We start from the raw sequence: 13,124 nt of genomic DNA, 5'->3' as shown, positions 1-13,124 counted from the left end.
CCCTCGCGTTTATGTCTCACAGTAATGGCATATCATTGTAGAATTAAGTGGATCAATCCAAGGAAAGACCATGCCCTGAGCCTCAGAAATTAGGACAGGACAGAGGTCAAATTAGCATGACACTCTGACTGACAGCACAATCTGCATAAATCTGGTACCCATCTCTAGTAGCAACACTACCAGCCTACTGGAACTGGAACAGCCTGCAACAGTGGTGTGCATAAATGATACAAAAGCCCTTTCAGGTCCAGATGGGCTCTTATGGCTCCAAGAATACAACCGTAATGGAGCTGAATATTGCAACCATAAAGTCTAACAGAATGTGACAAAACAATCAAAAATGGTCCTGAAATGGACCAACAGCCTAGTAGAACAAACCAACAACTAACCTTTATGGAGATGTTGAAATTAATAAATTATTAACCTGTAGGGTCTTTCCTGGCTGATCGAGTTCCTGGCAACTTCAGCATGGACGGAGCCAGGTGAGAAGTCAACAAAAGGTTTAGTTAAGAAACATGGATTAGCTATTCACTCTACTGGGATTAAAGGAATGATTGAGTTGCAAGTGTCGTGGAAATTAAATTGGCTTGACTCAATTATTAGCAAGAGCAAAGAAAGGATCTTTATTAAAAATCCTGCAGGATTTTGACTTATTACACTAAGATGCCTCAATGCAAAGAGTACTGAAATATTGTACTGACACCTGCCTTATAGCGTTCCTTATCACACTCTCATGGGCAAAGACTGGGGGAATCTCAAGTTGTTATCTTCTCATCCCCTGGTCCTAGACATAACAGTTCTTCAGCTTTCGCTGAGTTTGACTATCGCAAGGTCGAGTTGAATGTTTACAGAATTCAAACAGAGATAAGCTAACTGCAAACCTTCATCAAAGCATCGTTTACAAAGCTCAGTACAGCATTGAATTTAAGAAAAGCATTCTCTTTAAATTTCACAGTAAATGGATAATTAATTTCACAGTAAATGGATAATTTTTCATTTCATTTTCCCCCTTTTTGTCATTTTGTGACAACAAGGACAACTATAGCAATAACAAAAAAAAAACCAGAATAACTATATATCAGAAAATGTATAGGAAACACCAGGCCTTTCCTCAGACACCACCGACCCGCAACACAGCTTTGCGGTGGTATCGTCACTTGCTCTGGTATGCCCTGTACACAGCCCATGTTCACACTTCACACTCGTCAATGCCATGGTAGGGTGGGGTCCACGCAATGCCCCTGTCCTTACGAATAGTCCTACCAGGGCACTTGCTAAAAGTGTGAGCTGGGGCAGCCCCATATTTGTATGAGGCTTCTAATCACTACTTGCACTTAATTGGTTCCAGTGTTGGGTCCTCAGGCCCAGCTACACGCTCGCAATGGCTGGCGTGTATCCACGTGTCTCTTTCTGCGATCTTAACTGTTTTTTGTGTTGCAAGGAGCACTTGAAACGGCCCCAGCCATCTCTCCGCCTTTCAGTTTTTCCTCCTGAAGTCTTTCACCACTATCCAGTCTCCCGATTCTAGATCATGCAGCTTCCCTTCTGCTGGTTGGGTTAGTGCTGCTTTCACTTTATTCTGTATTTGAGATAAAAGTGTAGAGAGTTTTATACAGTAACACAACATCTCATCCTCACAGTGGCATGTTATCTGTCTTACCTTAGGTTTTGGGCCAATTCCTGTGTTGGGCGGTTTACCAAACAAAAGATTAGCTCCTTCTAGATATCATATACATTTTTTTTAAATTAGATTATTTACAGCGTGAAAACAGGCCCTTTGGCCCAACAAGTCCACACTGACCCGTCGAAGCGCAACCCACCCACAGCCATTCCCCTACATTTACCCAACACTATGGGCAATTTAGCATGGCCAATTCACCTAACCTGCACATTTTTGGATTGTGGGAAGAAACCGGAGCACCCGGAGGAAACCCACGCAGACACAGGGAGAATGTGCAAACTCCACACAGAGAGTCGCCTGAGGCGGGAATTGAACCCGGGTCTCTGGCGCTGTGAGCCAACAGTGCTAATCACTGTGCCACCGTGCTGCCCACATTAGCACAATCGGAAGCGCCTTTGTCCATGTCACCCCTATAACATTCCTCATAACATTTTGTCAATTTATTTTTTAGGGTAGCATTTTCTCTTTCCACTGCCCCACCACTCGGTGGGTGGTAGACACAATGTTGTCTCATGTTTATTCCCAAATAATCACTGATCTGCTGTAAGGCATTATTGACAAATGGTGTCCCATTGTTGTTACTAAGCCTTTCAGGGATGCCCCATCTCGGGATTATTTCAGTTAGCAAAACCTTAGCTTCTGCACTAACATCCTGTTTAGACGTGGGGAATGCTTCCACCCATTTGGAAAACATATCAACTATTACCAGATAGTACCTTTTCCTTTCGCTGGGCGTTAGTTCAATGAAATCCATCTGTAAATGTTCAAAAGGTTTTTGGGATTGGGGGTGTGCTGCCTGACTCATAGAACATAGAACATAGAACAATACAGCACAGAACAGGCCCTTCGGCCCACGATGTTGTGCCGAACATTTGTTCTAGCTTAAGCACCCATCCATGTACCTATCCAATTGCCACTTAAAGTTCGCCAATGATTCTGACTCTGCCACTCCCACAGGCAGCGCATTCCATGCCCCCACCACTCTCTGTTAAAGAACCTACCCCTGACATCTCCCCTATACCTTCCACCCTTCACCTTAAATTTATGTCCCCTTGTAACACTCTGTTGTACCCGGGGAAAAAGTTTCTGATTGTCTACTCTATCTATTCCCCTGATCATCTTATACACCTCTATCAAGTCACCCCTCATCCTTCTCCGTTCCAATGAGAAAAGGCCTAGCACTCTCAACCTATCCTCGTACGACCTATTCTCCATTCCATTTACATCCTGGTAAATCTTCTCTGCACCCTCTCCAAAGCTTCCACATCTTTCCTAAAGTGAGGTGACCAGAACTGCACACAGTACTCCAAATGTGGCCTAACCAAAGTCCTGTACAGCTGTAACATCACTTCACGACTCTTGAATTCAATCCCTCTGCTAATGAACGCTAATAGACCATGGGCCTTCTTACAAGCTCTATCCACCTGAGTGGCAACTTTCAAAGATCTATGAACATAGACCCCAAGATCCCTCTGCTCCTCCACCTTACTAAGAACCCTACCGTTAACCCTGTATTCCGCATTCTTATTTGTCCTTCCAAAATGGACAACCTCACACTTGGCAGGGTTGAACTCCATCTGCCACTCCTCAGCCCAGCTCTGCATTCCCCTCCCCACATTATTAATGGCACAGATAACACAATGCTTGCAATATTTCTGGGAGTAATGAGTAAATCCCTTAGTGTACCAGTGTGCCGAAATGCTGTCGTACATCCCCCCTTTTGACACATGGTCCTTACCGTGTGTCAATTTGGCATAGAATGGAAATAATGATCGTGGTAGACAGGGTTTACCATTAGGACCAGACCATACTCCTTCCCTCACACTGTATCCTACTTTTGTCCAATCACGCTTTTCTTCCGGTGTGGCCTGTGACTGTAACTCCCGTACGTCTGCTGTTGGGGTACAAATTTTTGTCATACATATGTCAATCTGCTCACTTGGCGGCTAATGGGCTGCCGTTCTTGCTGCTGAGTCTGCCCTTGCATTGCCTTGGGAAATAAAATCATTATTTTTGGTGTGGGCTTCACACTTACACACAGCGATTAATCTAGGCCACAGGACTGCTTCCAGGAGGTCAGAAATCAGGCCAGGGTGTGTGATGGGCTTTCCGGTGGAGGTCAAGAAGCCCCTGTGTTTCCACAGGGTTCCAAAATCATGTACAATCTCGAATGTGTATCTACTACCAGTGTAGATATTCACTGTCTTTCCCTCAGCCAACTTACACACCTCAGTCAAGGCAATCAGCTCTGCTGCTTGCGCTGACAGATGAGAAGGGAGTGATCCTGCTTTGACTACCTTGTGGGTAGTTACTACAGCATACCCAACACAATTCTGGCCTGTCTCCTTGCTCCTGAATGCTGACCCATCCACAAAAAACTCCATATCTGGATTCAAACCTGGTCTAGGGCTGCAAATTTCATTTGTTATAGCAACACAGTCATATGGGTCTCCATCTCCTTCTGTGGGGAGAAGGCTAGCAGGGTTAAGGATATTACATCGCTTTATTGTAATGTTAGGCATCTCCAAGAGCACAGTATTATATCTGAGCCAATGTGCTGCTGACATGTGTGCGGTCCTTTGCTCGGAAAGCAGTAAGGATACTGCATGTGGGACCAGATGGATTGATTCACAATAGCTGACTATGTCCCTGGATGCTACAACAGCCCTTCAAGCTGCGACCACTGCTCGCAGACATTTAGGCAATTCTACCGCTATAGGGTCTAGTTTAGCTGAAAAATAAGCTACCGGCCTCAATTTTCCCCCATGATCCGACAACAGCCCAGATGTCATGCAGTCACGCTTCTCACCTACCATTTGTACAAAAGGCTTGTTTGGATTCGGAATCCCCAGTGTAGGTGTAGTTTGGAGCGCCTTTTTTAATTCTACAAAGGCACTCTCAGCCTCTGGGGTCCACTGCAATGGACTGTGGTTCTGCAACCCTTTGTCGTGGGCTATGTCACTTAGGGGCACCTCAAGGGTTGTGTAATGTGGGATAAACGTTCTACAGTAAGAGCACATGCCCAAAAAGATAGTAATTGTTTCTTCGAGTGAGGCTTCGGAATTTGCTGGATTGCTTGAACTCTGTCTTGACCAATGGCCTTCCCTTGTTCAGATATTAAGTGACCTAAGAATTTCACCTGTTGTTGCACAAATTGTAGCTTTGCGAGACTGGCTTTGTGCCCTTCCCTTGCTAGATGGCAGAGCAAAGCAAGAGTATCTCTCTCTCATTGTTCCTTTGTTGGTGTCGCTATCAAGCAATCATCTACATACTGCAGAAGTGCTGACCCCGGGGTTAGACCAAGAATCTCCAGACTCCTGCTCAGAGCCTCATTATATATGGTGGGGGGACTCACAGTAACCTTGACAAAGTCACGTGAAGGTATACGATTTCCCATTGAATGAAAAAGCGAACCAGAATTGCCTATCTGGATGTACCAGTAACACTAAAGAAGGCATTTGCTAAATCCACAACAGAGAACCATATACTGTCTGGTAGAGTTTGAGCTAATATAGTATAGGGGTTGGGAACATTTGGGGTGCGTGGGACAACAGCGTTATTGACTGCCTGCAGGTCTTGAACACACCTCCATTCCTCTGGTTCACCTGGAATGTTTGCCTTTTTGACCGGAAAAATGGGGGTTCTCACTGGTGAGTTTTCACAGGGGATTATCACTCCAGCCTTTCGGAGGGATTCAAAGACTGGAGTGACTCCTTCTATAGCCTCGGGTTTTAACGGGTATTGTGCTCTGCAAGGACGATACTCAGACTTCGGGGTTATTCTTATGGGTTCACAGTTGAAACTTTATTGCTGGAACAGCACAGCAGGTCAGGCAGCATCCAGGGAACAGGAGATTCGACGTTTCGGGCACAGGCCCTTCTTCAGGAATGAGCAGAGAGTGTTCAGCAGGAGAAGATAAAAGGTAGGGAGGAGGGACTTGGAGGAGGCAGACCTTACTTTCTCCTTATGGGTTCACAGCCCCATATGAGCCCCACATCATGTTTGCCTTTTGCCCACAACTCAGTAGGGACCATTTTTAATCTTGGGTCCGAAACGTCTATCTTAGGGAAACGTCAGGCTACCCTCCTGGGGTCTTCAGGGCTAGTGGGGGCTACCTGGACTGCCCTATCTGCCTGAGTTAGCCAATTTCGTTTCTTCCTATATGTCTGCATATCTGCATTGAACCAGCCACCCACATCGTCTCTGAAGACCCAACCTTTCGTTCTTTGTGCCTTTAGCACCCATGGTCCCAAATCCTGCCACCTGTCACCTGATGCCTTCGCCAGTGACATGTGAGGAAAAGAGCCGCCCACATCAAAAAGACAGGGTCTGCTTGCTGTTATAGAGACTTTAGATAAGTTCACACTGACTGCACATCTGTGATCACTCCAATAAAATTCGCACAATAACAACTGATCAGGCTTAACCAAACCCCTGAACCAATCCTTCTCATATGATTCATCAGGGCCATCACAGTGTATATGTGCTGTGCAGTGCAGCATATCTCCAGCAAGAAAATCGGTGTTAATAGGATTAATATGGTTACTCGCTTCCAGGGTGAGTGAATCACTCACTGAACTTATTGCTCTGTGGCTTAATTGCCATTCATAAACATACATCAGGAGCCGTGGGTCATATTTTACAGCCTGCACAGTTAAATCTTCCCTTTGAATTACCTGCAAGCCCATCAGGGTACTAATCAAGTCCAACCCCAGTCTCCCTATGAGGTCTCGACCCATCAGATTTAAAGGACAAAATTCCAATAACAAATAGGAGAATTGGAATGTTTCCCTGTTAGTAGTTTCGCACAATAGGGGTGCGGAAAATCTCTCCTGCACCACGACTCCAGATGCGCCCATTGTGTTCAGGAACCTTTCACTCATCATTATTTGTGTCAATTGTCTAAACTGGCTTAATTTAAGGACTGAATATGTTGCCACTGTATCTACCAAAAAGGTAACTGATGTACCTTCCACACATAACATAGAGGCAGGCATTGGTTTATATGCATCATTGTGATATTGGACATACTGTCCACACTTTGCAATCTCAGTGCTCAACATAGAGGTGTCACATATTTCAGTGCCCATAAAGTTAGTAGAAGAGATTAGCATGAGCGAGTCTTCGTTGCCAAGCATAAAGGAAAGAGGCTTACCTGTCCCTTGTGATTTGGAGATGCCGGTGTTGGACTGGAGTGTACAAAGTTAAAAATCACACAACACCAGGTTATAGTCCAACACGTTTAATTGGAAGCTGGTGTGCTTCCAATTAAACCTGTTGGACTATAACCTGCTGTTGTGTGATTTTTAACTCTGTCCCTTGTGGGCTGCCCACCTCCACCTCAGCCTTCCCCTGTCAGTCACCCTGTCGCTCAGCCTCCAGGGCCGATTGAGGCTGTCTGTGCGGGCACTGTCTCGCCCAGTCGTCCATTGCTCTGCAAATAAAGCACCCGCCAGATCTACCTCTGCCAGCGCCTCTTCCGCGACCTTTTCCATGACCACTTCCTCTTCCGCAACCTCCACCCCTGCCATTCTCTCTTCCTGCAGCACCTCCCTCCAACAGCTGGGTGACCATTTGCATCAGAGTAAGCTGAGCTTTATGTGCTTGCTGTTCCATCTTTAGTTTCTGCTTATCCTTCTCTTGGGTAAGCAATTTTTCAGCATGTATCGCATGTTGTTCTATTAAATCCAGCTTTCCCACGTCCCAGGTAATACATGTGTCTTTGACCTTTTTCGCTATTTCATCCTTCATTCCATTGAGGAAGCTGATCCTCAGGTGTTCCTCATATGGCGTGATCTCTGCCATCGTTATGTCCTCGGGTGGTCTCAGTCCACTATGGGCGATATGGACTTCAGTGAGATGTGTAAGGTACTGGGACACTGTCTCACCTTCTTGTTGTTTACACATTACTATTTTGGTCATGTCCATTTGCACTGGGAATGCCTCCCTACAGGTGGTTGCCAGCGCTGCAACAAAATCATTAAAGTCTCCATTCTCTTCCTCTTGTCGGCTGCTCTGGCATAGACGTTTACGGCTGGCCAGTTATACTTGATTTTGGTGACATCAGCACCCAGTTTTTGTCCCAGGAGACATCTCATCTCACGTGATGTGGGACGGAACTTGGTACAGAACCTTGTCACTTCTTTGGCGAACTTATTACCTCCAACCTCGAGTGGGTCAGGCAACTGCCCATAGGCCCTTTCCAAATCCTTCATGGTCCATAATCAGTGGATCAGCACTGGATACCCTTCTGGATCGGCAACTTCAACCATTAGGGCTTGTAGAACTACCTGGTTAGACAATCGTATTCCAGTACTCTTACTGTCTGGCTCATCGTCCGTCATGGGGAGATCATGAACAGGACTTGGATGCCTTTCCATCTTGGAGTGGTCATCTTTCCTTTGGGCTTCTTGCTTCGATCTGTAGCGGGTACGAAGTGCTATCAGTAATCCAGCAGACCCTGAGGCAGCAGCCGCTGACATGGAACCTTCGCTAGGCAGATCTCGGAGGGGGGCTGCAGGTCTCGGAGGGCAGTCATCAAGGTCAGGAACTGAAACAGACTTAAGACACTGTACAACTTCGTTAGGTTGGTTTCCACGCACAGCTGCATGTGCGCTGGTGGTTTGTACGTGTATTTGATCTATCCTTTCCTTGAGATTTCCTTTCCTGAAGAAGGGCTTATGCCCGAAACGTCGATTCTCCTGTTCCCTGGATGCTGCCTGACCTGCTGCGCTTTTCCAGCAACACATTTCCAGCTCTGATCTCCAGCATCTGCAGACCTCACTTTCTCCTCTTTCTCTGATATCAGCCTCAGCCTTCCACATGTTATAAGCACTCCAATTCACAGGTTCTATTTTTACCTTTCTTTTCTCCTTTTTTCTCCTTCAACCTCGATCTCAATATTTCCAGCTGTCTTTTACTAAAACTTTCTCCCTCTGGAAAACCACATTCCTTCACCCACAACTCTAACTGCTTCACAGACTCTGGGCCATAATTATTTAACATGTATTGTATTTTTGATTGGCCATTCCAAGTCCTGTGTGGACTCTGTTTGTTTGCTCTTGCCAGAGCCCATTTTTAGTGTAACTGGAAAAGTGTTCAGCTCTCTCTCTCTCGTGGTACTGTTACCTTTTCCCTTTTGACTTGCTGTTTACCTCTGGAGATCCCCTCTCGCATTGGGCGCGTTGCCTCAGTGCCTTGGAAACCAAGAAACCACGTACCTGGTACGTCTTTGGCGAGTCCAACTCAGCCAGTGGTGGTTCCAAGTCTAAAACCACCCTTAAACTTGCTGTCTCCTAAACACACTAGAGATGGCAATCCCCTTCCCTACGGTTTTGCTGTAATACTACGCAAGAGTTCACTGAACCCTTTTCCTGCTGTATTTATTCTCTTACAATGAGTCTCTATGTAGGATTACTTAAGCCAAGACTCTTACCACGAGCCTATTCGGTTTGGACCCAAGCGCTGGGGCGATCCACAGATTCCCAGTCCTTTCACGCAAAGAGGCCAATTCAGCGCTCGAGATGAAGTGAAATATCTTCAAGGCGCTGGCGCTTGCGCCTCCATTGAATCTTCAGAACCTCACCCAGTCACGGGGTCCCAGGACGAGCCCCCGAGTTTACTGTCGTGGAAATTAAATCAACTTGACTCAATTATTAGCAAGAGCAAAGAAAGGATCTTTATTAAAAATCCTGCACTAAGTCAGATGCCTCAATGCAAAGAGTACTGAAACAATGTACTGACACCTGCCTTATAGCGTTCCTTATCACACTCTCAAGGGCAAAGTCTGGGTAAACTCAAGTTGTTATCCTCTCATCCCCTGGTCCTAGACATAACAGTTCTTCAGCTTTCGCTGAGTTTGACTATCGCAAGGTCGAGTTGAATGTTTACAGAATTCAAACAGAGATAAGCTAACTGCAAACCTTCATCAAAGCATCGTTTACAAAGCTCAGTACAGCATTGAATTTAAGAAAAGCATTCTCTTTAAATTTCACAGTAAATGGATAATTAATTTCACAGTAAATGGATAATTTTCCATTACGCAAGATACCAACATTATATTACCGTTTATTTTGTTGTCAACATGTGCAGTGGGGAAAGTATCCTTTCACCAGTTATTGATTACCATTTGTTTAATTCTGCAAGTATTGCTTTTTAAAATTTGCCACCATTTAGATTTTCACTCCTTGCCTGTCTCACAGATTTAGTTTGAATTTTTAAAAAATTGTCTAAAGTTCACACATCTTTATCTATTTGTGTTTCTCTGTAGGATTCCATATATTCAATAAAAACATTCTGTAATATACTTGAAGTGAAACAAGACATCATTATTGAAGTACAGGAAAAATTGTCAAGGTATGCAGACCATTATGAAAAGATATTACTTTTAGTGCAAGTGAAAATGTCTTTACAAAAGTCCAAGGTTATTTGCAATAATGTATTACCTGTACACTTATGTACCCTCAGTGAGATTTCTTTATCTACTGTCCTCTTACCACATCTGTGTAGCCCTGATATTCATGGTGGAGTGGAGGGAGATTGCCCTGAGACATGGAAGACTTGAGTAGTTGTCTCCTGGTGCCTTTGGGCCTCAAGAGTCTGCAGAGTGTCCTGCCCAGATGCAGGATCCCCCTCCTCAGATGGAATTCCTTCAGGCTTCAGGATCACAGGGAGAACTGGAGTATCCTAAGAGGATGCTTCTGGGGGCCATGGTGTGTACTTGCTTCTTCTTACCCTCATCCTGTCTCACCTTGCCCATTGATGCTGACCATATGTGGCTGGAATAATAGAGTGCAGTTCATTTGCATATCCAGCAAACACTGAGCATGTTGTTCCTGGATCACATGGCAATTGCTTGTCTGTCCTTGGAAACAGCCAGAAGCAGACATGCTGGAGCCAACGTGGTACAGCTGTCAGGAGTCGGCTTGTCTATTCTTTTGATCCAGCTTACAGAGAATCTCTAACAAATCTGCCTTGTGTTCCTATGCCTGCTCTATGCTGTTTGACAAAGTCATTGCTGACTAAGTGCAGGGCTTTGCCTTTTACTTGTTCATGAAAACTTGTGTGCGTATTAACTACCACAGTTGCATACAAACCAATAGTATTGACAATTTAGAGGCAGTTGATTGACTTTGATGCTTTGGAGTGGTGTAATTTTATATTTTTGCCTACTTCAACTTACTCAATTCTCAAAGCTTCTTCTTAAACTATAGCTTTGCCTGGGTCTACATACGCTATTCCATTTGTTTCAATGTGTTTGTGTAGTGATGAACAATCTTACTGACATTTCACTTCATGCGAAAAGTTATTTTATTTTTTATATTGCATTTTTATTTTAGCTTGGCTGACTATGTAGAAAACATGACACGGTTTGTTGACTTGGATCAAGAGTGTTCACAAATGGCAGTGAGGTCAAATAGAGCCGATTCAACTAAACATGCCAATGGCTTGGGAGTAGTTTCATATCAAAGTAAGGCTATAAATTTTGCAATGTTAAAATGTACCAAATAATATGAAATTTTGTGCAGTTTTGGAAACAAACTTTTACCTTGTTCATTTATTGTTAAGGGTGTGAATTACGCATGATTTACTAAGACATTGTACATTGTGAGTTTTAACCAACAGAATTACTGTGGATAATGCCATGTGAGTTATTGCTACAGTGATATAAATCAGCTGAGCTTTCTTCATGTTATTATATTTAATAAGCCCAAACAATGGAAATCCCAGTGAAGACATCAAATGGACATCAAATGGACTCTAAGTATACATAATTATAAAAGATTCAGAAACATTTCCTAAATTGGATCTTCATTGATTTTTGATGCAGAATATGCATGTGTATTAATGATTAATTTAATAGAGATATTGAAAGGTAAATCAGGAGTTCATGGTATTGGAGGTAACATTTTAGTTTGGAAAGACCATTGGTTAATAATAGACAACAGAAAGAAGGCATAAATGGGTCATTTTCGATCTGGCAATTTGTGATGAGTAAACTGCTATAAAGATCAGTGCTTCAGGATCAATATTTACAATCAATATTAATGACTTGGATGAAGGGATGAATGCCTGGTAGCTAAATTTTCTGATAACACAAAAATAGATAGGAAGGTAAGTTGAGGAAGGAACATAAGCAGTCTGCAAAGAGATAGAGATAGGTTTCAATTGAATGGGAGAAAATTTGGCAAATGGAACATAATTTGGAAAAATATACACTTACTTCAGGAAAAATAGGAAAGCAGCATATTATTTCAATGGAGAGACATTGTAGCACTCTGAAGTACAGAGGGATTGTGAATGTCCTTGCACATGAATCATAAATGGTTGGTATGCAGTTACAGCAAATTATTAGGAGAGCAAACAACATGCTGGAATTTACTGCAAGAGGAATAGAATTCAAAAGAAAGAATGTTTTGCTGTAGTTATATAGTGTTGGTGAGACTATGTCTGGAGTACTGTGTATAGTTTTGCTCTTCCTTTTAGAAAAAGATTGGAAATTTATTAGAAGCAATTCAGAGAAAGATAACTGGGATTGGTGGTTTATCTTAAAGGGAAAGGGAGGATAGGCTGGGCCAGAATTAACAGGAGTTGAGAATAATTATTATTGAAAAATAGAAAATCCTGATATGATTTGACAGGGTGAAAGCTATAAAGGATATTTCCATTTGTGCAAAACACCGAAGCAAAGGGAGAGTGTTTAAAAGGTACTAATTTAAGGTGACAATGAGAATTTTTTTCTTTCAGATCACCCTGTGTCTTTGGAACTGTCTTCTTCAGAGAACAATGGAAGCAGGGCGATTGAATCTTTTTAAGAAAGAGATAGATTGTTGACTAACAAATGAAGCAAAAGGCATTGAGTTGGGGAGGTGATGGTCTAGAGGTATTAGCATTAGATGTGAGTCCAAAGACCATGATAATGTTCTGGGTTCCAATCCTGCAATGACAGATGGTGACATTTGAATTCAATAAATATCTAGAATTAGGAGTCTAATGGTGACCATAGTCATTGTCAATTATCGGAAAAACCTATCTGGTTTACCAATGACCTTTTGAGAAGGAAACTGCCATCCTTACCTGGTCTGATCTATATGTGACTCCAGACCCGCAGCAATGTGATTGACACTGAACTGTCCTCTGGGCAAATAGATAATTAGGCCTACCAGTTCTACCTACATCCCATAAAGGAGGATATAAATGGATTGTCAAATTGCAGATGGGATTTAACCTTTATAAGTGCAAGCTGATAACTTTGGAAGAAGCAACAGGAGAAAGGAATACTCAATGAACTCAGGACAATAGGAAGCTCAGAGAAACAGAGGGAGCTTGGCAGGTTTGTCAATAAATCCTTGAAGGTGGCAGGGCAGGATAATAGGATATGTAAGAAGCCATATGCAACATCAATCGAGGCACAGATTTTAAAACCAAAGCTATTGTGTTGGAA

At 43.4% G+C, this 13,124-nt stretch overlaps 1 protein-coding gene and 1 pseudogene across 4 annotated transcripts in view; one reads left to right on the top strand and one right to left on the bottom strand.

Moving 5' to 3' along the window:
• LOC122556324 (adhesion G protein-coupled receptor G7-like) overlaps positions 1-13,124 on the top strand; it is an 80,201-nt gene that overhangs the window by 24,151 nt on the left and 42,926 nt on the right. For all 4 annotated transcript variants that reach the window (XM_087993515.1, XM_087993513.1, XM_087993514.1 and 1 more), the window contains 2 exons: positions 9,951-10,036; positions 11,020-11,150. In XM_087993515.1, the coding sequence (XP_087849641.1) occupies positions 9,951-10,036; positions 11,020-11,150 (217 nt within the window). The remainder of the gene's footprint in view (positions 1-9,950; positions 10,037-11,019; positions 11,151-13,124) is intronic.
• On the bottom strand, positions 603-8,163 carry LOC148148300 (uncharacterized; annotated as a pseudogene).

The sequence above is a fragment of the Chiloscyllium plagiosum genome, unplaced genomic scaffold (genome assembly GCF_037043375.1).
Source record: "Chiloscyllium plagiosum isolate Xiang-an unplaced genomic scaffold, Cpla_swu_hap1 HiC_scaffold_13, whole genome shotgun sequence".
In the NCBI taxonomy this organism is placed as follows: Eukaryota; Metazoa; Chordata; class Chondrichthyes; order Orectolobiformes; family Hemiscylliidae; genus Chiloscyllium; species Chiloscyllium plagiosum.
The sequence above is the reverse complement of the archived record's forward strand: the minus strand, read 5'-3'. Positions and strand labels throughout refer to the sequence as shown.